Source organism: Ovis canadensis, chromosome 4 (genome assembly GCF_042477335.2).
Source record: "Ovis canadensis isolate MfBH-ARS-UI-01 breed Bighorn chromosome 4, ARS-UI_OviCan_v2, whole genome shotgun sequence".
NCBI classification, from domain to species: domain Eukaryota; kingdom Metazoa; phylum Chordata; class Mammalia; order Artiodactyla; family Bovidae; genus Ovis; species Ovis canadensis.
This window is the reverse complement of record NC_091248.1, coordinates 66402683-66430195: the sequence shown is the minus strand read 5'-3', so window position 1 is coordinate 66430195 and position 27513 is coordinate 66402683. Positions and strand designations below refer to the sequence as shown.

Genomic DNA, 27513 nt, shown 5'->3' with positions numbered 1-27513 from the left:
CTTCCAATATAGCACCCTGTCCTTGACATATATGGATTCCCATTGGAAAGAGCAAAGCAACTGGTGCCTTCTCTGCCCTATTTGACATTAAAAAATGTGCTCTCAGCCCCACAATTTCCTACCTAGTAAAAGGGAACCTTGCCTGAGACTCGTTATAAAGATCAGCTTACAAGGGATGCTGATCTGACCCCTTTCCAAGTGCCCTCAACTAAGCAGTGAGGATGGCGCTCTAACCCAGACCTTAGCTGCTCCCTCTAAACAATGATAATATGAGACCTGCTGCCACCACCACAGGATGGGAAACTTACCATGAATGTGGAAAGTTTTCATTCCTCAAAGTTTAACCATTACATATTTCTAGTTGTTTGTATGCATGTGTGTGTGTGTGTGTGTGTGTGTGTGTGTGTGTGTGTGTGTGTGTATAGAGAGAGAGGGAGAGAGAGAGTATATAATATTTCATTATACATATTTTTCTTTGACTAGGAATCCATGTACATTTTGAGCAATACTAATTAATTCCATTAATAAGCAGTAGTCTCTCAAAAGGCTTCTTTTTTCCTTTTCTTATAGTTTAGTTGAATTTTTGTGGAACAAGGCAGTTGCTTGACTACTTTTGCCACTTTTCATTCTTATGAGTATAGTATGTTAAAAAACAACCCTCAAGCTTGACTTTACTATGTAAAAGAGAAATGTCTAAGGAAATGAAAAAACAAATTTTCAAAGTTACTCCTTAATGTAAGAAAATCAATAAATGTTTTTTACAAACACATACCCATATCTTTTTCCAATTTATTATTTTATTAGATCAAATTCCTTTGTAAAGGTTTTTCCTAGCCTCATTTAGTGATACAATAATTATTTCTTCACATTTAAATTTAAACTTTGATTTTGTTATTAATTCAGTTTGCTCCTCCTGTTGCAGTCCCCACTAATTGAGGTTTTGCTACTGTTTCTAATAATTTTGCTTAATCTTGCAGACCAGTTTCCTAATTCATCTCAGAATGGGTCATGCAGACAAGTGCAGTATCCTCTGACAGATCTATCCCCCATCTTAACTAGTGGGGACTCTGATATATCCAGTCCATTACTGCAAAATACCGTCCACATCGACCTCAGTGCTCTAAATCCAGAGCTGGTCCAGGCAGTTCAGCACGTAGTAATTGGGCCGAGCAGTCTGATTGTACATTTCAATGAAGTCATAGGAAGAGGTAAGTATTTCCACTCAGCTTTTTGTTAAACACAATTTTCCAGTAAGCATTTTATCTTCTGCCTTTGCAGATTAGGAATTAGACAATGGTGAAAGCAACTGACAGAGCAGTGATAACAAGTGCGCTTGATTTCTGTTCTGCAGAAATACAACCCTGCAAATCACATCCATGGGGATTTGCCCCTGTGCATAGAGACAACTTGATAATCTCCCAGACATCTTACTAATGAATCACATTCCTTCCTCACCTTTTTCATAATGACAACTATAATTTCTTGAAAGTGCCTTTTACTTCTGTCTAAAAATCATTCTATTAAATTCTAATATTTTTACTCATATCTTCTTCCAGTCTTTCTTTACCCTGAAAATATTGACTAACTCTATGAAGTCCTGGTTTATAGCAGTTTGTACACTGCTGGACAGCATCAGGAGACAGGGAATTTATAGCCTTCCCTTGATCTGAAGCAGTATACATCATCTCTACAATGCACTCCAATTTCTTTATACAAAGAGGAATGAATATTTGTATTAAGCCAGCCAGAGCAGCAATAACAGCTAGCATATACAGTACTGGAGGAAATATTGAGCAGGAAAAGAAACCAACCAGAAGCCAGGAAATGAACTCCACTGTTCCCTTTTTTTTCTAAAAAGCTTTTACCTTTAATACCAAATGGCCTCTGATCCTTTTATTCAGTATGTGCTGCAAGAGATAGCACAGACATCAGCCAGCATGATGCAGAGGAGGCTGAAGGGACAGTTGGCCTTATGTGTTCACTAGGCCTTCCCATTTTCCTGTGATAGCATCAACACATTCCTCTATCATATACTCCAGATTTTAGTCCCTAGCATGCTCCCCTTCACAAATAGCAGCCTCACTGTTAACAGGCATCTTTCACATCAGAGTAATACATAGTTCTTTCACCAGTCTATAAATCCCAGTAACTACCAGTTTTAGAATGTATGACTAAACTAATTATGTTCTAATTCTACATATTCTAAAATTAGTATTTTGTATTTTTATCATGAAAGGTGATAAAATGGCAGTTATCTCTTTTATAAAGTAGTAATATGAATGATTCTGTGAATACTATTGTTTATTTATATGCTTTCCCCAAGAGAATGTGAGCCCTCAAGAGTGTAGGTTTTATTTATTCATCTTTGCATTACAAGAGGGTAGACTAATGCCCAACACTCACATGCTAGGCACTCAGGGAGTCTTAGCTAGCTGGATGAATTTCTTAATGACTTACACAGCTATCAGGCATTTGGCACCTCTGGGGAAAATTACTGCCACTGGATGAAAGGCTACCATTGGGAAAGTGATGTGGCTGAAACCAGAGAGAACTGGCTGAAATGACTCAGAGTGAATTTGCTTCATTCAGGCCATTGTCTTTCAGTTTCTGCCAGCCTGGATTACATATTAACCAGTGACTAATGGGGAAAATCCTTATTCTATAATGCTCATCTTATTTCTAATGGTGACATTTTTATTTCATTTCAGTTTATTGGAATATAGAGAGCTTATTTTATTGTAGTTCTTCATGTGGATAAAACTTTGTTTTTATATTTAAAAGATATTTTTTGATCCTTAATAATAATATTCCTTATATGAGGCAGATGTTACTCCTGTTTTCACTGGTTCCACTGTTATTGAATACTTTATTATCTTAACCTCTAATAACAATTATATCACCTAAATATTTTACCATGTGTTAAATAATCATATTGCTTTTATCTTTGGGTAAAATATATCTACATATTTTACAAACACACACAAGTAGTGGTACTGTTAATCAAAAGCATAAGAAACAATGTACTTTTTTGCCATGTAGGAAACAAAAAAGAAATGAAGATCATGAAAAGCTTAATAAATAATATTAAACAAATAAAACTAATGCAGCACTAACCAAGTTCCCTCTATCACGTAGGACATTTTGGTTGTGTATATCATGGAACTTTGTTGGACAACGATGATAAGAAAATTCACTGTGCTGTGAAATCCTTGAATAGTAAGTTGTCTTTTATTTAACAGTGGAGTACACTTCTGTGGTTGCAGACTAATAAACAGTGCATAATAAAATGTTAATTTACACTTTCCCTTGTGGAAAAATCAGTAACTAGCTGGAACGATGGATCTAATCCTGAAATGTTTGATCGAAATTCTTATTGAAATATTTCCTCAGAAATTATCCCTCAGAGCTCTCATAAGTAAGAATGAAAGAGAAATGAGATTCTTGGATGAGCCTAAGTATCATTTAAATATGTTTGGCTTACAATATTTGTTTTGCAAGTGACATTTATGGAAACTATTGGAAGCATTTTGGCACATATAGTAGTAATGACTCATTGTACCCAGAGGCATTACTATAATTATTTCTTTAACCACAACTTCCATCAAAAAGATAAAAAATGAAATAAGTCAAACAAGAGAAAACAGCAGAAAATTGAAAAATTATAAATGTGGTAATACCTCATTTATCCACATTTTTGATGAATGAGATAATCCGTTAATTAAATGAACTTCCTTAGCAAGTGATACTTACCCCCTTTTAATGCTAGAATATATGTATTTTTAGTATTATTTACTGTTGAGAAAAATCTGCTTAAAATGGAATGCATACTCTTTAAGAAGCAGGGAATGCTAGAGTTACTCAGTTTTCCTGGGTCTTTCCCATGTATGTGTGTCATTAAACTTTGTTTGAATTTTTTCCTGTTTAAAAAAAGAGAGAAGAAATATGGAATGCTTCCAAACATAAACTAAGACTGTGTTAATGACCCAGAGCCATAATTATGGCATGAATTACTATCTTGTACAACCCACCGTACTCCTCATAGTAGAGTTTGCCTGGCTTCACCTTTGCTGACAGGTCTCACATGTCAAGTCAGTGTGGTTGCCTTTTCTACCCCCATTTCTAAGTTTCTGCTCATAGTTTGAGGCAGCCTAAAAAAATGTTAACAAGATACATTACAAATGTATATTGGAACTAATGTTTTCAATGCATATGTGAAAGGTTTTCCTACAAGATATGTTATCAACAGAAATATTTCAGCCTTTTTGAACATAAATCTGCATGCTGAGCAGTGTTCTGTATGGTTCATTTTGTTGGAAGTCTAACCACAAGATAATTAAAGCAACAATTTATATGAAATCTAACTACAAACTGTGATGGATTAAGTATAATTGTCAATAAATTTGCCTCAGTAAAGAGCACTACTGCCAGTTGTAGTAAGAAGTCCTATTGCCAAGAAATCTTTCTCTGTCCCTGGTGTATGTTGATCTCTATTTAGTCCAGATGGATGTCCAGGTCTTGGAATGCACTCCATTTGTAAAAGAGTATCATCACTGACACTGATACTAATCAGATTAATAAATTAAAGGTTGTTAACTCTTCATTAGTGCTGACTAATATCAGGCCCTTGGGATCTCTATTTGGAAACTATTATAACAAAAGAGTCTACTTAGATAGCATAGGCAACATTTGGTCTTCAGATCCTACTAGTCCAGGGACTGGAAAACTATGGCCTGCTGCCTGTTTTTGTAAACAGTTTTTCAAGACTCAGCCACTAGTGGCTGCCTTTGCACTGCAATGGCAAGAGTTATGTATTTGCAACAGAGACCATGTGGCTTAAAAAGCCAAAAATATTTACTATCTTGTCCTTTACAGAAAAGTTTGCCAACCCATGCCGTGCTAGACTCTTTCAAAACCAAGGGCAGGTGGTCACTCAAAAGTGCAGCACAGGTGACATCATTCACTCAGTTGTATTGTAAAAAGCACTCTGAGGATGAGGCATCAGGGCAAGATGTAGTCCAGTGGTTTTATATTCTGTGCTTCTCTCCCTGAACCTGATGAAGTAATCATTGTCCCTGTAATGAAGTTAATGTCTCCACTGCTGGCCTTCTCAGGAATCACTGACATAGGAGAAGTTTCCCAATTTCTGACTGAGGGAATCATCATGAAAGATTTTAGTCATCCCAATGTTCTCTCGCTTTTGGGAATCTGCCTTCGAAGTGAGGGGTCTCCACTGGTGGTCCTACCATACATGAAACACGGGGATCTTCGAAATTTCATTAGAAATGAGACTCATGTAAGTATATTGCCAAGCTTACTAACTCATGAACTAGCCTTAAGCCAGCCAGCCTTCCAAAATGTGCTATTTTGAACCTTTTTAAAATTTTTAGCCAAAGAAACCCATGTGAAACATTGACACCGTTCAAATGGACAGAGGCCCATTCAGTTCTCTGGTTTCTCAAAATCCTCTGTCCTAGTGGGAAGATAGTGATACATAGAAGGGTTTCTGGGGACAGTGATTCTTACCTGCCCTGCAGGCAGCCTTGCTCTGCCATCCCCCAGACAGGTACACATCTTTCAATGCCTACTATACACCACAAAAAGCACCGCACAGGAGACGTAGAGCCAGAATGAGCCTCAGCCCAAAGGCAGTTTTAACCTTAGAAGGAAATACATTGAAAATTAATTATGAATGAATCTCACTATTCTTCAAAGTTGCTGCCCACTCTTCCACCTCAGGACCTTTGCACTTCTTAGTCTCTCTACCTAGACTACTCTTCTCCAAAATATCCACATGTCTCACTTGGTTATTAATTTCAGCTTTCTGCCCTAATGTCATCTTCAAAATAAAGCTTCCCCAACTTGTCTAAAATTGCAGCTGACCACGGCACTCTCATGCCTTCTTTCTTTCTCGTCTCCCCTGCTTTGTTTTTATCCATCACACCCTCATATGATACTGAGGCCTAAATTGTCCAAAACTGTGGCCATAAGCCACACATGAAATGTGACTAGTATAAATTGAGATTTGCTGTAGGTGTAGAATACATCCCAGGTTTTCAATATTTAGTATAAAAAAAAAGAAGGTAAAATATCTCGTCAGTAATTGTTTATACTGATTACATGTTAAAATGATATTATTTTGGATATGTGGGTTGAAAAACATACTGTGAAAATAATTTTTGCTTGTTTCTTTTTAATTCTTTAATGAGACTACTAGAAAAATTTCAACTACATATGTGGCTTGTCTCATATTTCTATTGAACAGTACTCTGCTAGGTAATAAATAAATGATAGTTGTGTATATGTATATATGTGTGTATATACAAACGCATACACACATATCTTATTAGAGTACAAGTACATGAGGGTAGGTAATTTTGTGTGTATATTGTTCACTACTGTGGCTCCAACACCTAAAATAGAGTTAAGTACATAGACTTTCAGGAGCTATCTGCTAAATGAATGAGTTCAGGGTTACAAAAGAGATTCTTAGATGTTTCCAAATGACAGTTTTGTTAGTGACATTTATGCTAGTTCCAAAAAGGCTGAGCAAACAATGGCTAGACCAGGAGTAGGGAGGGAAGAAGAAGTCTCCAGAACTGAAGTCACAGATGGCCCCAGGCTGCTTTTTGGCTTCTGTGAACAGACCTCTTTAGACGTTATGGAGTAGCTTTACTCTTGATCAAAACAACTTCATAAACATGGGATCAGATTCTTAGAGAAATGAGCTCTAGAATAGTAAAGAAATATTTTGCATTCAGTCAAAAGAGAATACTCTGTAGCTCTGAATTTTTGCAAATAAGGTGAATTTACCTTACAAAGTACCATTGCCTTTATAGTCCAAGGAGTCTGTACTTATTACAACCACTAACAGATATATCTTAAAGAGAGGCCAAAAACACAGGAAATGGCCTCTCTACATGCTGGGTGCATTAAGGGAGGCTGTAGCCCTCCTTATAGGGTCCCCACTGGCTGCCTCTTTAGCTCACAAACTGTGAGCTGCTGAAGAAGAGTTATCCTGTTCCTGATGACCAGGTACTGCAGTGACATCTGGGTGACTTCAGATACAGTTCTTATAGTTACTAAAGCCATTATGCTGTCCTTCCAAGTTTGTGGGTTGAACATATGGAGAATGAGATCTCCTATTTTCTGTGTGGGTTCAGGCCACTGTTGCTTCAGTACCAGTAGGAGGGCATCTAATATGATTGATTTCACTACAGCATAAGCTTTGGAGTCTTAACAGATATAGGCTAAAATCCTAACTCCACAACTTACCATCTTAGAGGTTTAGAGTGATTTATTTTTCTCAAAGCTTCTTGTATTAACCATGTATTTCTGGAGACCTGCTGACCCTGGAAGGACTGCTTTCCCCACTTCCCACAGGACTGGCAAATTCCCAGAGGTATTAAGCAGCTCACCTTCAGAGAGTATGCCTTTCATCACTAAACCAACCACTCCAGAGCCCATACCCCAACCACCTCCTTTAAAGGGTGCCAATACCCTGAGCCACCATCTACCTGCCCTCATCACTTCAAGACCAGTTACCAGACTTCTAGAGCCAGTCCTTACACCCCAGACCCACTGAAATTATTCAAACCAGCTGATTCTAAGCTGCTTCCTCTGCCTCACCCGTTCCCTCCCACAGAAATCACCATAAAGGCTCTTTCCCCTTGTTTCCTCTGCCTCCTAACCAACCCTGGTGCTTCCCTGTGTGGCCTTGCATGACATGCCATGCCTCCTCCTCTTGGGAATTGTGAGTAACAGTCTTTTTGATGGCCTTTGTTCCCATCTGCTGGCTGTACCATACCTGAATAATAATAAACTCCACATTTTAAAACAACTCCAGTTCCCCATCTGGAAAATGGACAGAAGTGAGGGTATAAGGATTACCCAAAATTTATAAAAAACCTCTAACATGGTATTTTGCAAATAACAGATACTAAGTAAATGATGATTATCAACAGGAAACAAATTATTATTTGAAATAGGTAATTCTTTGCTGTTGATAAGAAACTGATAAGGTAATTCTTATCAATATTTCAGAATTCTAAAACCATAGCTAGAACAGTAAATGCTTATTAGTTTATGGGTTTCCAATTCTCTTTGATTACAGAACCCAACTGTAAAAGATCTTATTGGCTTTGGTCTTCAAGTAGCCAAAGGCATGGAATATCTTGCAAGCAAAAAGTTTGTCCACAGAGACTTGGCTGCAAGAAACTGTATGTAAGTATAAGAATCTCTGTGCCTGCAGTCCAAATTAAGTGACAGGGAGGAACCTGTTGCCCACTCTTCAAGGCTAGTGAGGATGTTTTCTCTTCTCATGTAAAAGTCCTTTATTTTCGTCACAGTTCTAAATCGATGTGTAAGCACTGGGTATGTAGGTGGGGGCTTTCAGGCTTTATCAAACAGAATTTAAAAGGAATTCTCCAGAGGGGGGTCTTAAACAGCTGTTGTGCGCTCTAGCTTTTCTTTTTCCTTCCCGCCCATAGCCCCCAGTGTTGTGGTTTCACACTGCATTAGTGTTTGGAAGGGACAATTCGATCTGCAGCATTTTACAGTGAAACAGAGAGGGGCTGGTAACACAAATACCAACATATTGTAACTTCCCAAGAGTGGATTTGAAGTCAGCCTGCAGAAACCCTACCAAAAATGGTATTTGAGAATGAATATACAAAGAGGTTTATTTGTGTCTGGCTGCCTCGGCTGTATAATACAACAGTCAACAGTTTGTAATTGATTCAGTGCTTTCCCTTCCGTAGCACTGATTCATGACTTAATGGTATGTGTGAATGAAAGAACTGTGCTATTAATTTTCTACCTTGGTTTTGGTCAATGTGACAACATAAAAGCCATCTTAAACAAAGGATACATAGCCTCAGATAGAAGAATTGATTTTCCTGGAACCTTGATATTTTCCTAGATGCTTTACTGTGTATCTGTTTTCTCTATTACCTCACTGATAAAAAGAATTGTATGTACTAGCCTAGCCCTTTGAGAAGGAAAAAATGAAATAACAGTCCCCTGTCATATCTCCCCCATAAAACTAAGTATTGCTAATAAGTTGACAAGTGGTAATGACTGATTGCTTTGGGTAGTCAGTTGGCATACTCAATTTAGCAACCAAAGAAAGCTGGGAGGGTGGCCAATTTTGCTACTTCTCCAGATCTACATTAAAGCAAAAAAGATTTTCTTATGCCACATCATTCACAATCTCTTCCCTTGGCCTGTTGAATTTGAAATGTAAATGTCAAGCATTTTTATTCAAGGATTCCATTGTGATTTAGCACTAGTCAATACAGGCCAGATGAAGCCCTTCCTGCAGAAATTATGGATTTCAAATACTGAAGATGCTTGTTCTAATCAGTAGAGATCCAGAATCACTGTAAATTATTCTCTTTTAGCCACCGGTAATAATTTTTGTTTTTTCTGTAGGCTGGATGAAAAATTCACCGTCAAGGTTGCTGATTTTGGTCTTGCCAGAGACGTGTATGATAAGGAATACTATAGCGTACACAACAAAACAGGTGCAAAACTGCCAGTGAAATGGATGGCTTTAGAAAGCCTGCAGACTCAGAAATTTACCACCAAGTCAGATGTGGTAATGTATTCATCACCTCAACCTCCTCTTTACTTTCATATCCAACTTTTTTAGTAATTTTATGGGAACTTAATTTTTTTTTAAGAGAAATCTTCACCACCATTATTTCAGCTTTTTTAATAAGTAAAAACGGACTTGATTATCTAACAACTACCCATACTATGGCCTCATAAATTCATTCATTTATTCAAAAAATGTTTGAATAAATGTCCAGCAGAACAGCATGTTAGGTCCTTGGGAACCGGGTGTAAGCCCTGCCCTCCAGGAGCTTTGTTCAGCAGGAGAGGGGAGCCTGTTCATCACTAACTCACACAAAGTAGACTGGGATTAATCTAGTCACTCGTAACTCAAGGGCAGAAAAATTCTACCTAGAGAAACCTGGAAGCTGTCCCTGAGGCATATCTAGCAGGGAAGACATTATCCCTTTGCCTAGCCCCCCTTTATCTGCAAAGGTCATCCTCCTCTCACAGAACAAGCATCTGAGGGCGTGCAACAGAGCTCTGAGGGTGGGGAAGACACTCACCTGGGCAGCCAAATCTACCATAGTGCCCTTTCACCTGGTGGAGAAGGTGATTCTTGAAATGGGCTTTAAAGTAAGGATGACGGAATGGACAGTGAAATAAAAAATGCCAGTCCAGGTGAGATAAAGGGGCAGAAAAGTATACACGTCTTTAAAGTTCTAAGCAAACAATAAGCAGTGGTGATTTGGCAAAAAATAGCAGGCACAGAGGGAAGTTACAAGAATAAACTGAGAAAAATATTTTCATAGTAGATCATAGAGATCCTTGGAAAGCAAACCAGGGAGTCTGGAATTTATTCTCTGGCCATGTGGAAACATTAAAATGTAATCAGATTACACTATAGCCTTTCTTCGTTCTGTAAAATGTTTTGAGAGGAGTAGACACAGGAAGACAAAGTGAGAGGTAGAATATGAAATAACATACTGTGAAAACAGAAAAGATGGAAGAGAAGGCATGTCAGAGATAGAAACAACAGTATTTAGCAAGAAATTGATGAAAGTCATAGCTGAGCGAAGTTGTATACTAGTGCAGTTACAATTATGTGAGATAGAGGCACAAAAGCCAGTTTCAGAGGAAAAATATCAATCGTGCCTTGCGCATGCTGAGTTTGACTTGGGAGTAGGACACACAGGCAGAAGTGTCTTTCATGCACCTGGAAGTGTGGATCTGCAGCTTGTACAAACAGTTTGGTTGTCTGAACACCATACACTGGGTGGCTTACACAGCAGACATTTACTTTTCACAGTTCTAGTGGCTGAAAGTGGGAAATGGGGATTCCAGTGTGGTCAAATTCTGGTGATGCAAGCACATGGTCACCTTCTCACTATGCCTTGTGCTGGGGAGAGAGCAAGAGTAAGCTCTTTGGGTCTCGTCTTATAAGGACACTAATCCCATCCTCATGACCTCATATAAACCTAGTTTTCTCCCAAAGGCTCCCCCTTTAAATACCATCACACTGGGGGTTAGAGTTTCAACATATGAATTTTGAAAAGGATGGTGCACAATTCAGTCCATAGCAGAGGTCATGGCTGGAAATAGACTTTTGAGACTCCAATACAATTATTCAGAGGAACCTACATACATGCCATGAAGGAGAAAAGCAGAAAGGTGGGAGACCCAGAGGAAGAAAAAGTGTCATGAAGAAATGGGATGTGGTCAGCAGAGGCTCCTGCTACTCAGAGCACAAGAAGGGTCTTGGAACCTGAATGATTTGGTCTGGAGTGTGCAGAGGAACCTGGGTGTTAAATGGAATATTCTATTTGCCTTTCATAAATCAAGAGGATTATGATATGTGGAGATAGGAAAACAGCAATGTCTCAGTCCTTGAGGATAACAACCAAAAACAAGAAAAGCATTAACTAGTGACATTAGCAAACAAGATGGGAAGAAAATAGCATTAATGGAGGACATAGATTGCAAAAGAGAAAGGATTGGCAGCTATTAAGATATAGCAAGGGATGGGGATCTGCGTTCGGCTTTGGGAGGTGAGAAGTTGTCTACCCTCCTCCCTGAGAGTCAGCAAGAGAGAGAGGTGTGGCCTCTATTGGGAAGAGTTTTGAAGACGTTGTGGTCTTTAAGTGAAAGCAGAGTTTCAGTTCCTGAGGAAGTGGAGGAGTCATTAGAGAATAAGCTGAGGGTGACTGAGAGCCTGTTTTCAGTGAACACATGTATCATAGGACATAGTGGAGGAATGGGACTTCAGGGTGGTTAAGATTGGTAAGTAGATGTGATAGTCCATGCTAGAGCTTATTTGGATTTTTAGCCTGAAAGATTGTGAAAAAGAGGAAATAAAAAGGTGCTAGAGAGGTAGGCTGAGAAAACATTAGTGATGGTGACAGGTAAAGGCATCAGGTAAGGAGAATTAACCCATCCTGAAAGCATGTACATTTCATCTAGACTTGACTACCGCTAGGAAGGAGAACCAACTCTTAGAACTCAATAAGAAGACAAAATAACCCATTTTTTAAAAATAGGCAGAAGATTTGAATAGACATTTTACCGAGGAGATGTATGAATACCTAGCTAATAAGCACATGAAAACATATGCCCACACAAAGACTTGCTCATGAATGCTCACAGCAGTGTTATTCATAGTAGTCAAAAAACCAGGAGCAATTTTGATGTCCATCAACTGGGAAATGGGGATGTAAAGCATGGTATAACTATACAACAGAATAATGCTGTTCAGTAATGAGAAAGAACCACTGATTCATGCTACAATGTGGATAAACCTCAAAAACATTATGTCAGGTGAAAGAAGGCAGACTCAAAATTATTACACATTGAGTAATTCCATTTATATGAAATTTCTAGAAAGGGGCAAAAAATTGAGACAGAAAACAGATCAGTGGTTGCCTGGGGCTGAGGGTAGAAGCAAAGATTGACTACCAACAGGCATGAGGGAAGTTTCTGGGATGTTGGAATTGATCTAAAACTGAATTGTGATGATAGCTGCACTACTATATATAAATATCATTGACTATATACTTACAGGTGGCAAATTTTATGACATATAAATCATACCTAAGCAAAGTTATTAAGACAAGTCTGATAAAATTTTGGATGCTCAAGGCAAGAGTTGGGATTCTGAGCTTTTTGATGGTCCTGTACCACTCACCACTATCTCCACAAAAATACACATGCACAGCAAGGAGTTCAGCACTTCTTGTGAAACAACTGTCACTCAGATGCTTAGGAAATTTACACAGGCTTCTATAGATTCAAAGTGCTGTGTCTTTCTCCCTCTCATTGAAAGACTCTATACTGCACTATATAAAGGGTGAACCTGAGTAGTCCATACCATGCTGCTTTGACAAATTGTTATTGATTGGATGTTTATTGATGGATTTATACATTTGCATAAGGTTTTCATTTCTAGGACAGCACAATCTTCTGAATGTTGACATGGAACATATCCAAGCACCTATAATAAATTGTATTACGTTGAGACCTACAGACAAAAACTTGCCTGTTTGTAGAACGGTCTACTTTCTCACAAATGCCCAGATGCAGTTCAGCTAAAATCTGAATACCCTTGAAACCCTTTCCAACAATTGAAGTATCTTCTATACATGTAATTACTCATATCCAGTATTGCATAGTGTTTGTGCTTAGTACAAGTGCTTTCACTGAAGTCAGTACTGACTTCGTTCAACCAACTGGCTTTCTCATCCTGCTTCATCATTCTGCTGCATTTAATATCGTCAGCTGTCCTTCTCTTGAAATTTCCTTCTCCTTTGTTTTCACGGCCACTGTACCATCCTGTTTTCCCCCTGCTTTTAGACTGCGTTTTCTTTACCTTGACAGCTTCTCTTGCTTCTCTCACAGCTTACATACAACTGTCCCCCAGGATTTTGGTCTTAAGGGGTCAGCCTCCCTCAACAGTTTCAACCATTCCCATCAACAGTCACCTTTGCATCTCTCTTACTAGATGTTTTCATCAGCAACACACATTTACTGAGTTCAAAGTCTAGTTCTTTCCTGCCAACTGTCAATGCCTCACTGCTTTATTTCTATTAATGGTATCACCATTGTGCAATATACCAACTCCTCATCCTTTCAATTGTGCAGTTCTTTAGGTTTTAAAGATTGCATCAGTTGTATGACACCACAACCAGGATATGAAACAGCTCTATCATCCCAGAAAATTTCCTTACACCTCTTGATGGTATAACCTGCCCTAACCCTAAAACCTGGAAACCACTGGTCCATTTTCTCTCTGTAGTTTTACCTTTTCTGGAATGTTCTATAAATGGAATCATACAGTAGATAGCCTTTGAGTCTGTCTCCTTCACATAGCATAATGCATTTGAGAGGATCAATAGTATCAATGTATCCACGGTTATTCTTTTTTTATTATGATAAAAAACATAAAGTTTACTGTCTTAACCATTTTAAGTGTATTGTACAGTACAGTTGACTATGTGCACAGTGCTATGCAACTGATTTCTAGAACTTGCAAAACTGAAACTCTATATCCACTGAACAGCTCCCCATTTCTCCCTCCCCCAGCATCTCTGGCAACCACCATTCTACTTTCTAAGAGTTTGACTATTTTAGATACTTCATTATAAGTGGAATCATATAGTATTTGTCTTTTTGTAACTGGTTTATTTCACATAAGTAGGCTTGCTGGATCATATGTATTCTATTTTCTAGTGTTTTTAAAACTGGGTTATTTTTTATTTTATTTTTAAGAGTTCATTATGTATTCTGGTTATAGGTACATGTTATCAGATATGTGTTCTTACAAATAATACTTTTTAGTCTGTGGCTTGCATTTTTAATTGTATCTTTCAAAGAGCAGAAGTTTTCAGTTTTACTGAAAAGATTATCAACCTACCAGTTGCTAAATTTTATCAATTAATCCATTTTTAAATCAGTTATGCTTTTTTATAAGGGTATTATATCTCAGTTTACTTTTTTAATTTATTTTTTATTGAAGGATAATTGCTTTTTTGAATGCTCAGATTTGGCTTTATCTATTATTTGATTGCTGCAGCAATGTGCCTGTCACTTTTTATAGCTTATAACAGTCTCTTACCTCTAATAACTGCTTTCAGCTTTGTCTTTAGTAAAATTAGGCAGATTCTTCAGATGAGCTCACTGCTGGTGCTCAGATATTCAGAAAGCCTTGATCATTCACACAATAAGCATGAATGACTGTGCTCTCCTGTCTTGAAGCTAAAACTGACTTGCTTCCATCAATGCACAGGCATCATACACCTCCCCAACCCCTTTGTCTCTCTCTCTCTCCTTCTGTATCCCTCCCTCACATGCCCCACCCCTACTCTCTCTTCTTGGTCAGTATCAGTCTCTTCCTTCACTTCCCCACCCCCTACCATCCAGTCAGTCCAAGCTGTTAAGGGGAGTTTGGAATCCAGACTGTTGATGAAACTGCCTTCCTCTCACCTCTCCTATCCCATGATTTCTCTAATCCTCCTCTGATACCAGTTGTCTAAGTCCTACAATTCCTTGGGTTTCCCTGGTGGCTCAGCTGGGTAAAGAATCCACCTGCAATGTGGGAGACCTGGGTTCAATCCCTGGGTTGGGACGATCCCCTAGAGAGAGAATGGAAAGGCTACCCACTCCAGTATTCTGGCCTGGAGAACTCCATGGACTGTATAGTGCTTAGGGTCCCAAAGAGTTGAATACTACTGAGCAACTTTCACTATAATTCCTTACAGGACTAAATTTATCCAACTCTTCTCCCTTGTTTTTGCAAATTTGCCTCCAGACCTCCTATAACCTAGGCTGTCAGTGGGGGAGACCTGATCACACACTCGGAGAAGGCAATGGCACCCCACTCCAGTACTCTTGCCTGGAGAATCCCATGGACGGAGGAGCCTGGTGGGCTACAGTCCATAGGGTCGATCACACACTAGTAGTTAGCCTCTCAGAACTTCAGTTCCTCATTCTTGAAACATCTACAAAATCAAATACATTACAGACTTGTTATAAGGATTAAATAAGACAATCTTTTTTTAAAAGGCATGATGCCCACCCCTGCCAAGCTCATTTGATGACACATGCTCTCTCCCACGGCTCTAATTCGGGAGAGCAAATTAGAGAGTTCGCTCTCCCAGCAGAGTTTAGTCTCTCCCGGGAGAGAGAGAGTTCAGTCATAAGATTCCATGTTGCCAGTATTCAGTAGCAGCCCTCACCTGCCCCGTTCAAAAGTGTCCTAACTGGTCTCTGTATTGTGGATGAGCTTCCCCTGTTTGTTTAAAGCAGTGTTTACAGATGGAATCTCCTGGAGCTCAACCCCAGTCACGTCCCATTGATTTCAGTTTAACCCATGATTAACATTCAAAAACACAGTCCCCTTTCAACCTTATTCAAAAACACGGTCCCCTTTCAACCTTATCTGTCCTTCATCCCTTCATCTGCTCCACACATCAAGCAGAGTGACCTGTTGTCCTTATGGTTCAAAAAAACATGTTTGAGTGTCTTACCCTTTACCCCTGGGCCCACTGCCTTCATCCAGAATACTCTTTCTGCCCTCACAATACATGTATCTACAGAACAAACACTCGCTGTTCCTCAGGACCCACTATACTGTCACTTTCTTCCTGAAGCCTCTCTTAGTTACCCCACTATTATCCCTTTGCCTTTTCACAACATCTGTACCTCTTTTCTACAGTTGCTCTATATTGCAGTTATTAGATCTTATTGTTCTACGTGACAGTTAATTACATAACTAATTGCATGATTCTCTTAACCCTGTTAAATCAGCCTCAGGGCCTGTCCAGTAACTTGGACAGTAACCTACCTATGCATCATCAAAGGTCAGTGTGTGCTAAGTCACGTTTGTCGTATCCAACTCTTTGTGACCCTATGGACTGTAGCCCGCCAGGCTCCTCTGTCCATGGGATTCTCCAGGCAAGAATACTGGAGTGGGTTGCCATTTCCTTCTCCAGGGAATCTTCCCAACGAAGGGACTGAACCTGTGTATGTCTCCTGCATCGGCAGGCCAGTTCTTTACCTCTAGTGCCACGCCTCGTGGGAAGCCCTCAAGGGTAAATAGATACTTGTTAAATTGATTTAATTCTAATGCAAATTCTGGGACTTAACGCAGTGGTGTCATCAGAAGTGACTCAGAAGATTTTGAGGCTTTGAAAACTTTGAAAGGCTCCAGAAGACAGCAAATGTATCTAGTACCCTGCCCCGCCTCCCCCGACCCACCCACCCAAGGAGTTTGTTTTCTCTATTTGGATCAAGGAAGTCAGTGGCCTTAAAGCATTCTTGAACTTGGGCGAAAGGAAAAAGTCATTCATGGAGATTTGTATCAGCAACTACAATGTCTACCTGCTTGCTTCCTTTCAGAAACACGTGCTTTAGTCTCCTTGCTGAGTTATGAGCCACACTTGCATCTCAGTTTTATGTTTTCCTGCTCTTCATGTCTGCGCTGTATTATCTTTCCCCTCCAAGCTTCTTTTTCCTCAGGGCCCCATTTCTGCCCCCATGTGCTGCTGTGTGCAAGTGTCTTGGAAGTGTTGTGAGAGAACTGACTTCCTGGGTCCTCTGCCCGGGGGGTGACCCACACATGTTGACTTACTCTCACTGTGTCATTCTCACCTTGGCACATGTCCAGGGTGAGATAACATGCATGACCTGATCTATTCCAAGGAGAGTGCTCTAAATCAAGAAACTGCGTATCTAGTGAAGTTTGGTAGACCAAGCAAAACCCAAGAGTCATGAACTCTGAAATGTTTATCCCTGTGTGAATTCAGATTTATTGAGGAATTTTTAGCAAATCAGTCAACCTCTCTGTGTCCTTGTGATCATCCTATAAAGTACTGTTACAGCTGTTTTATATTAATTTCCTCCTATAACATTTTCAAAATATAGTTATTTTATTGAAATTCATTTTCATTCAAGAGCCTTGATGCTAAGCAGTCTTATTACTTCTGATTTTTAATATAGATTTTTACTTTTACTGACTTAGACCTTTTAACATTAAATTTTAGATATGGTTACATTTCTTAAGGAGTGTTTCCGTTCATTTGGAAATCCCACAGATTTAAATTTTGGAAGCCTTGTCTTCTCTTTTTTTACTAATAGTCTAAAACTGTAATGAAGCCATTGAATAAAGAAGGATAGAAACATGTTAATGCTTTGACTCCATAGGAAAGAGCTTGGAAAATGCACTGTGCTAACTACTGATGAAATTGTAATCCTCATGTGGACTTCAGGCATCCTTTTTGAAAACTTTACATTTACTTGTAATCTAAATTCTAATTCTGGCTTAAACAAGTCATAAACTTATAAGTTACTAATTGTCTTCAAAGAAAACTTTGCCTAAAACAGCAATAGTATTGAATACTAAACCAAGTTTTATCATGAAGACCTGCTGATCACCTTTCATATTTGTGCGGCCACTCTTCCCTTACCTGGATTCTCCCTTCCCTTGTTTGACCAGTGGTCCTTTGGCGTGCTCCTCTGGGAACTGATGACAAGAGGAGCACCACCTTATCCTGACGTCAACACCTTTGACATAACAGTTTACTTGTTGCAAGGAAGAAGGCTCCTACAACCTGAATACTGCCCAGATCCCTTGTAAGTAAGAATTCCAGCAGCATCTTCTATAGCTCTTATGTTCTTTACTTTTGCAGAAGTGCTTGCCTTCAGAGTCCTCACAGCATTGTATCCTTTTTGAAACAGGTATGAAGTGATGCTGAAATGCTGGCACCCTAAAGCTGAATTGCGCCCATCCTTTTCTGAACTGGTCTCCAGGATAGCCGCGATATTCTCCGCTTTCATTGGGGAGCACTATGTCCATGTGAATGCTACTTACGTGAACGTCAGATGTGTTGCCCCATATCCTTCTCTGTTGTCATCACAAGAGAATGTCAGTGGCGAGGATGATGATGACACATGATGGATGGAGGCACCTGTGCCGCCGAGTCCCCTTCTGAGAAGCCTCACTGAACTGCCTGAACAACAGTCCACCCTTTGTCCAACGTTCTTTTCACTGCCTGGCCACTGAAAGGCCACCAGGTACTTTTTGCTTTTGCCAAGATTGCACTATTACAGGACCTTATATTGTTATTAAAATGACTGGATTCTACAGAATTTCTCATCTGACAAAGCATCAGAGCAAGCAGCTTGGTCTCGCAGGCCAGTAACCAACAGCAATCCTGCAGCTGTGATAATGCTTCTGTCACATTCAGGCCAAAACCCAAATGCTGGGTTGAAATTTTTTAAAATCAAGATCCCACTTGATTTCATATGGGGAACTGAAGCAATGCATTTTGAAGACTTCTTAATGACAGAAAATTCAAAAGAAATGGTAATGTCCCAACAGAGCATGGCAGCCCTGGGACCAAACCACTCATTTAGAATTAAAATGTTTCAAAGAACTTATGTGTTGTATGAAAAACACATTTTTTTATTACCGATGTTGTCATTTGCCCATTAGGTAGACATTCCCTTTTAAATTTTTGTCTACACATTCCTTTTATTGGAGAACTATCCATAATCAATACAGTCAACATTTCAAAACAGCAGGACATGAAATATGTTTATAACTTTATAGGAATATTTACATATTGTACATAAACAACATTAAGGTTTTCATAAAATAGCTTAGTCACAATGAAATATTTGCCATTTAAAAATCAACTGTTTAAGAATGATACTTTGCTAATCTGGATGTGGACACTTAGAAGTTTTGTCTTTTTTTTAATGACAATTCTGAAAATAAAACAAGTAATTTGTGATGACGGTTGTTTTTAAAGGTAACTCAGCATGTTTTTAAAGCAGAATACCTCTGACTAAAAGCATTATTGGTTCCTATCATGGCTTATATGTAGAGCCTTGGAAAGAATCAATGGACTGGAAATATCAGCCTCTTTGTCAGGTGGCAGCTTTCCACCCCACAAACAATTGGAAACAACCAAATCAGGGGAATCCAGTTTTGTATTAGAACATTATGTGTTATTACGCAAAACATATTTTAGGGAAAAAAAATATGTTGATTGAAAGTTCTGACCATTTCGCCTGGATGAACAGTTACTCTGGTCAGGACTTTTGTGATGTTTTGTTCTGTGGGATTTTGTGCTTACTACTGTATAATGCATGTGGCACAGGATACTCAAACTGGTTTTGTTGATGTAAACATTTAAAGTATTATATTTTTATAAAAAGGTTTATTTTTAATGATGTGAGAAAACTTTTGTTAGGCCACAAAAATACTGCACTGTGAACATTTCAGAAAAGGTATGTCGAACTTGGATTAATAACAGCATGATTTTAAATGGCTGTGAATAAGTGATAAGGAAATGTACTGACTGCCAGAACTCCCCACCCTCATTACGTCACCAGGACTTGAAGCCAAGGGTTAACACAGCAAGCTATAAAGAGGGTGTGTTTATAGTAGAGTTGAGCTAAAACCCAATAGTAGAGTTTTAAGCTCTTTTTGTGAGACAGTGATTACAACTGAAAGTTCTTTGACAGTGGTGGAACTTACCAGAAGACCCAAGGAATTGTACTGCAGAGATATTCCAGTTCAAATATTATTATTTCAGAAGTGTATAGAGTGATACTAATTATAGAATATTGTAAATAATGGATGAAGAAGAAAAAATCTGCTCTGCAGAAAAAAAAAACGTTTCTACTAATGTCAGGAGAATGAATACATCAAGAATAGAGCTTATGGAAACAACTCATCAACAAGACTGCACACCTGTATATATGCTTGAAAAAGCTACAATGTGAATTTCATGTTTGCTATTTATAAACGTGTCCTTTGGTTAATATGTTTGGACAGACTGTGGGAGTTAAGTGATTCTTCTAAGAATTAGATACTTGTCACTGCCTATACCTGCAGTTGAGCTGAATGGTACTTTGTATGTTAATAGTTGTTGTTCGGATAAATCATACAATTAAAGTGATGTATCGTCTTGTATACTGAAAGTTGGTTATTGTTAGTCATGCTTGATTACCTGCCCATTTACATAAGGACAGGGGAAGCCTAAGATTGATTTCCCCTGGCTACATCAAGTCATCCATTAGAAGAGTGTTGTTAGTCAAGTTAATGCTGCTGCTGCTGCTGCTAAGCTGCCTCAGTTGTGTCCAACTCTGTGCGACCCCATAGACGGCAGCCCACCAGGCTCCCGTCCCTGGGATTCTCCAGGCAAGAACACTGGAGTGGGTTGCCATTTCCTTCTCCTACACAGGAAAGTGAAAAGTGAAAGTGAAGTCGCTCAGTCATGTCCGACTCTTAGAGACCCCATTGGACTGCAGCCCACCAGGCTCCTCCGTCCATGGGATTTTCCAGGCAAGAGTGCTGGAGTGGATCGCCATTGCCTTCTCCACAAGTTAATGCATCCTTACCTAAAAGAATTTGCATCCCTAAGTTTCAGGAAGTCTCTGCCTTTCTTAACGGTGTTTCCCCTGACCTGCTGCATTTCCTAGCATTTCCCTAACAGTCTTTGAGCTGCCAGAGCACCTGGTCCCTCCTTCAGCTTGATGCTCTTCTCCAGCAAGGTGCATCCTTGTACCAGAAGATATGACAATGGAACTGCAACCTGCAGTTGGCACAGAGATACCCAGTTGGGTGTTGGAGGAGAGAGAACTTCTTAACGCTCTGTAAAACCTCACTTTTCATTGAGAGTTCCCACTCTTCAGGTGTCCCCAGGAACTAGCGAAACTATCTTCAGGTTTTATCTGTGAGTATTGTTGTAATGGTAAAGGAATTCAGAGGTGAAATTTCAGTCATCTAAGTCTTGGGGCAATCTGTTTTTTTTTTTTTAAAGAAAAAGGTCCAGGTTTAAACCAGTGCCTACAAAGTGTGGTGGGGGCTGATTCTTTAGTGATATAATTTAATGCCCATACCCAGTCAGACTCCTTCTCTGCCAAGAGATGCATTTCCATAGGACGTTGTCAGACCACATAGCCCCGAAAGAGAACTTGTCATCCTTACATCCCAAGTATCTGGCACTTAGCAGATTTTCAAACAATTGCTCAACTGAAACAGGATTTTCTTGTCCTCAGTCAGTCACTTTAAGCCACCACAGATAACAAAGTTGCATATGCAAGTCCCATGATATTTGGTGAATCACCAGCATGGGGGTTGGAAGAGAACCTTTCTAGGGAGAGAGGGATAAAAAGATATCCCTTTGTAGAGTTTTGCTGGGTACTCTGAATTTTTAATTGTCACAAGATTTTTTTATTCCACAGTGTAGGCATCAATTATGTTTTTGCTCTCTGACCTACACAAGAGGTCACCTCCTTAGAGAAATATGTTGAAGAGATAGAAAACCTGAACAAGTACATTAAATGTTTAATTGCTGGCATCTTGCTTTGTTAATTTACCCAGTTTAGTTAAGGAAAAAAAGTAACATGTAAAAGAAATTAATTTTTAATTCATTCAAATATTTCATGCACATCTATATATGTCAGGCCAACTAGGTAATGGGAATACAAATAAACACTCTCCCACCCCAAGAAATTTAATTGAAGAGACAATATTACACAGTGACTATTAGAATTGTGTTTTCTTAGATCTGTAAACCATCTTGAAGAGGCTTCATAGTCTATACTGGGAGTTTATAGCTTTTGACCCCTTGGCCTGTTTCTCTGTTTTATCCCCTCTGGCTATCACCAATCTGTTTTCTGTATCTATGAGCATTTTTTGTGGGGTTATCTTGTGATTTGGTTTTGGGTGTTTTGACGGTTTGTTCCTTTTAGATTCCACATATAAGTGAGTCTGACTTATTTTACTTAGCACAGTGTCATCAAGGTCCATACAGGTTGTAGCAAATGGCAAGATTTCCTTCTTTTTATGGATAAATTTTATATGGGCTTCCCTGGTGACTCAAATGGTAAAGAATCTGCCTGCAATGCAGGACACCCAGGTTCAATCCCTGGGTCTCGAAGATTCCCTGGAGAAGGAAATGGCAACCTACTCTAGCATTCTTGCCTAGAGAATTCCATGGACAGAGGAGCCTGGCAGGCTACAGTTCATAAGTCACAAAGCATCAAATACGACTGAGTGACTAACATGTAACACTATATCTATATATATGTAATTTTCTTTGTCCATTCATCCCACCAATAGATATTTAGATTGTTTCCATGCCTTGGCTATTATAAATAATGCTGCAGTGAACATGAGAGTGCATATATCTTTTTTGAGTTAGAATTTTCATTTTCTTCAGATAAATGTCCAAAAGTGGAGTTGTTGGATTGTATGCAAGTTTTATCTTTTTAATTTTTTTTAGGAACTCCCATACTATTCTCTGTAGTGGCTGCATTAATTTACATTCCCAGTAGGGCACAAGGGTTCCTTGTTCTCAACATCCTCATCAGCATTTGTTTTCTCTTGCCTTTTCCCCCTCTTGTCTTTTTGATAAATAGCCATCCCAACAGGTGTGAGCTGACATGTCATTGGGGTTTTGATTTGCATTACCCTAATGATTGGTGATGTTGAGCATATTTTCATGTACATGTTGACCATCTATACATCATCTTTGGAAAAATGTCTATTCAGATATTCTGCCTAATTTTTAATTGGATTATTATTTTGCTGAGAGTTCCTTATATATTTTGGATCTGAGGACATTTTCTCCCATTCAGTAGTTTGACTTTCCCTTTTGTTGATGGTATCCTTTGCTGTGCAGAAACTTTTAAATTTTATATAGTCCCACTTGCTTATTTTTGCTTTTGTTGCCTTCACTTTTGGTGTCAGACTCAAAACAGTTATTGCCAAGATTTACATCAAGGAGCTTACTACCTATGTTTTCTTCTAGGAGTTTAATGTTTTCAGGTCTTACATTCAAGTCTTTAATCCATTTTGAGTTGATTTTTGTGAATGGTATAACATAGTGGTCCAGTTTCATTCTTTTGTGTAGGTCTGTCCAATTTTCCCAACACCATTTATTGAGAAGATTGTCCCTTCTCCATGAATATTCTGGTGCCTTGTTGAAAATTGACCAACCACGTATGTGTGGGTTTATTTCTGGGATTTCTTGTTCAGTTCCATTGATCTATGTGTCTAGTTTTAATGCCAATACCATATTTCTTTGATTACTGTAGCTTTGTGAAACAGTTTGAAATCAGGGAGGGCATCACAGACTAAACATACCAAGTGAAGCTTCTTCATAAAGCAGAAAAATCAAGCTCTGACTTATTTTGAGGAAATACTGAACCTCTGTCGATCTAAGCTTCTTCGTCTGTCACACAGGTTAATCCTACGTACTGTGCAAGTTGTGTAGAGACTAAAGATAGTGTGTAAAGTTCACCTAGACACCATAGTTGCTCAGCAATTGTGATAGTATTACTGTCATCTTCAATAAAAGCCCATGTAAATGTAGCCTGTAGTTGATGAAAGGGAAATTAAGCCTGAAAGAACCTTGCTGCTGCTGTCGCTTCAGTCATGTCCGACTCTGTGCGACCCCATAGACGGCAGCCCACCAGGCTCCGGTCCCTGGGACTCTCCAGGCAAGAACACTGGAGTGGGTTGCCATTTCCTTCTCCAATGCATGAGAGAGAAAAGTGAAAGTGAAGTCGCTCAGTTGTGTCCGACTCTTCGCGACCCCATGGACTGCAGCCCACCAGGCTCCTCTGCCCATGGGATTCTCCAGGCAAGAGTACTGGAGTGGGGTGCCATTGCCTTCTCCGGAAGAACCGTATAGATGCTTAAATACAAATTCTTACCCCATCCATCACCTCGTACCAGTTTTATATAGTAGAATTAAAGCTGTGGTTCTGTCTCGTCCTTGAGTATTGATCCTGCAATACAGGTGGGGGTTGAGAAGCAGGACAAAACAGTGACAAGATGGTGGCTTCTTTCCTCTTGGTACGGTTTACCCAAAGACTACCTCTGTTCCTTCTTGTTTCTCCAGACTCTCTACTATTTCTTTAATTACTTCTTCAATGACTAGTTTCCTTTTTTCTTGTTTAGCCTTCAGACCTACAATTAACAACAGACACGGAAAAAAACAACCTATCTAAATTACAGGAAGGTTGCAGGAAGGCACAAATTGCAGGAATCCCAATTCTCAGTATTCATGTCTAGAGAGTATGACTGTTCCTTACTTTGCTCAAATGGATGGTTAATGATTATTCAGACTCAGGAAAAGTAGACTACGTGCAGTATTGTTATATGGTGTTTTATGTTATGTGGGGTGTGTTTGGAAGATAAGGAATACTTCATTAATATTCTAATCCATCTGGATGACTAGACATACATGGCTGACTACACAGACCCAGTAGGATGCACTCCTGTGGTGCTTTAGACAGTTTCAGGAGATAGGTATGCAGACACTATGCCCCAAAGGAAGAAATGCTTATTGCTTTTAATTCCACAAAGTGTTTTTCCATTTCATACTTGACATTTTTCTTCAAGACTATCTCAGTTCCCTATCTATCAAGAATTGGAAATAACTTCAGTCATAAACCAGTGAAATATTTCAGTTGGTGAATTGAAGGTAATAAAACAGAGGCTTGCCCAAACTGTCCTTTGTTGTAAATTACACCAGAGGTCTAGATTACGTCAGCCAAAGGTATTGATCACAACGCTGAGAGGTTTATAACTACTATTGACTTACCATATGACCCTGGAGCAGAAATCTAGGAAAATTGCAAAAGCATATCTATGATAATGAAAAGTCCATCATTAATAGAACTTACTATCCTATCATCCAACTAGTACTGTGTTGGCTTCAAGGCAAATATTTAACTAATGCTAAAAACAGAAAGTACTCTTGTGTTCACACTTATTTCCATTGCTTGCTTCTGAGCTATTCTGATAAACATGTTTTCCTTCTTATCAATAAAATTATAGATTTATTTTAAAACATATAAAAAAACTTATATGAATTAGTTTGTTCATTAGTTCCATATAAAATTAGCATCAGATATCCAAATAGCTTCTAATCCTTTTTTATTTTTTTTTTTAAATGAAGAGCTAGTTCCCCACATAGATCAATTTAGAATAGGGCTCAAGTCCCACTCTTCTGGGTAGTTAAACCCTACCTGGTTAAGCATTCTGAAAGCTAGTTAGCATTTTTAAAAATCAACTGAAATGAAAATGGCCATATTTAGGATATGTAAATGGAAAATTTTAAGTATTAATTTAACATTATTTTGAAGCACTGGTCCCAGATTACAGTGATAATTAATTTTTTATCCTTTTCTTGAAAAGAAGCCTTTATGTATTCACCCTTTCACTGTCACATGCATATGTTCTTTTCACCACATGAGTCCCAGGCTGGCAGAAACGTCCACTAATCCTTAGACCTCTGGACTGGAACGACAAAAATGCATAAAATCTTACCAGGCCAAAAGAGATCAACTTTAAAAATCTTTGGCATCCAAACGTGTCAGAACTGTTTTTCACTGACTCCCCAAACCATTTGTGTTCCCCACTATGGTCCATGGCGTCTAATGTCTGTTTCCACTTTTATTGGGCAGCCTAGAATTTTTAAACACTCTATTTCATCTCATTTTCCTTAACCTTTCTTGGTTGTTTATACTTTCCCCAGTTGTTTTATGAGTTGTCTTTCTGTCCTGATTCTGGAAGTGTTGGAAAGTGGTAATGGACAGACTACTGTCTGCCAGCCCAAGCGGTCACTTTGACGTTTGCTACCGTGTTCCGGTGCATCTGCTCTTTCCATTACAGTCAAGCTGGGCCTCCCCCTCCATGGAACTGTGGCTCAGTAACCACTGTATGCATCAGTGGCAACAATTCTTGTGAACAAGAAATTCAAATTCAGAACCCTTGTGAAATCTTGCTTCGCACTTCTAATGTCAGGCACATGATCACCTTTAGAGATTCTGTCAGAAGTACCAATAAAGAAAAATTGCAGAGGAACCAAAATATCTTGTTGTTGGGATACTTTTGAAAAGCTGTTTCTGATTTTTTGTTAGACTATGAGAATTAAACATAAGAATTTTGAACCAGCTTCAGTGGTAGCCAAAAGATCTATGGAAATACATGGGTAAAGCAAAAAATGACTATCAAAAAGATACTGTAAAAACATGTTTCAGCATATACATAATGGAATATTACTCAGCTATTAAAAAGAATGCATTTGAATCAGTTCTAATGAGGTGGATGAAACTGGAGCCTATTGTACAGAGTGAAGTAAGTCAGAAAGAAAAACACCAATACAGTATACTAATGCATATATATGGAATTTAGAAAGATGGTAACAATGGCCCTATATGCAAGACAGCAAAAGAGACACAAATATAAAGAACAGACTTTTGGATTCTGTGGGAGAAGGCGAGGGTGGGATGGTTTGAGAGAATAGCTTTGAAACATTCATATTACCACATGTGAAACAGCTCGCCAGTCCAGGTTCGATGCATGAGACAGGGTGGTCAGGGTGGGTGCACGAGGATGGCCCTGAGGGATGGGATGGGGAGGGAGGTAGGAGGGAGGTTCAGGATCTGGAACACATGTACACCCATGGCTGATTCATGTCAATGTATGGCGAAAACCACTACAATATTGTAAAGTAATTAGCCTCCAATATTCATTTTAAAAAATATATTAAAAAAAAACATGTTTCAGAAGGAAAATACCCACTGTTAAAACTACATAGATACTTTTTACTGCAAATTAACTTAATTGATAAAAACAATAATGATAATAATAATGATCTCATCCCAAGACATGTCAGAGGAATTAATGACTGTCTGGAAGCTAATGGGCTAAGGTAATGCTCTCAGGAATTAGTCTTGCTTAATGAAATGCTGTTAGTTTAGTAAACGGATGCTTATAATGACAGAAAGTAAAAAACCAGAGCTGCCACCATCGAGCCTGCCTGATACACAGGGGGAAAAAAGTTAATGTGTCATGTGCTGCTCTTATTCATTTTTCCTATTCATTTGTAATGTATCCTTTGTTTTTTTTTCTTTCATACATCTATCTCCTACTTTTACTCT

At 38.8% G+C, this 27513-nt stretch overlaps 1 protein-coding gene across 4 annotated transcripts in view; it reads left to right on the top strand.

The window, feature by feature from the left end:
- MET (MET proto-oncogene, receptor tyrosine kinase) overlaps positions 1–20532 on the top strand; it is a 117117-nt gene extending 96585 nt beyond the window's left edge. For all 4 annotated transcript variants that reach the window (XM_069587943.1, XM_069587945.1, XM_069587942.1 and 1 more), the window contains 7 exons: positions 978–1208; positions 3136–3216; positions 5112–5293; positions 8111–8220; positions 9430–9595; positions 18038–18174; positions 18280–20532. In XM_069587943.1, the coding sequence (XP_069444044.1) occupies positions 978–1208; positions 3136–3216; positions 5112–5293; positions 8111–8220; positions 9430–9595; positions 18038–18174; positions 18280–18496 (1124 nt within the window). In that variant the 3' untranslated portion in view covers positions 18497–20532. The remainder of the gene's footprint in view (positions 1–977; positions 1209–3135; positions 3217–5111; positions 5294–8110; positions 8221–9429; positions 9596–18037; positions 18175–18279) is intronic.
- The last annotated feature ends 6981 nt before the right edge of the window (positions 20533–27513 follow it).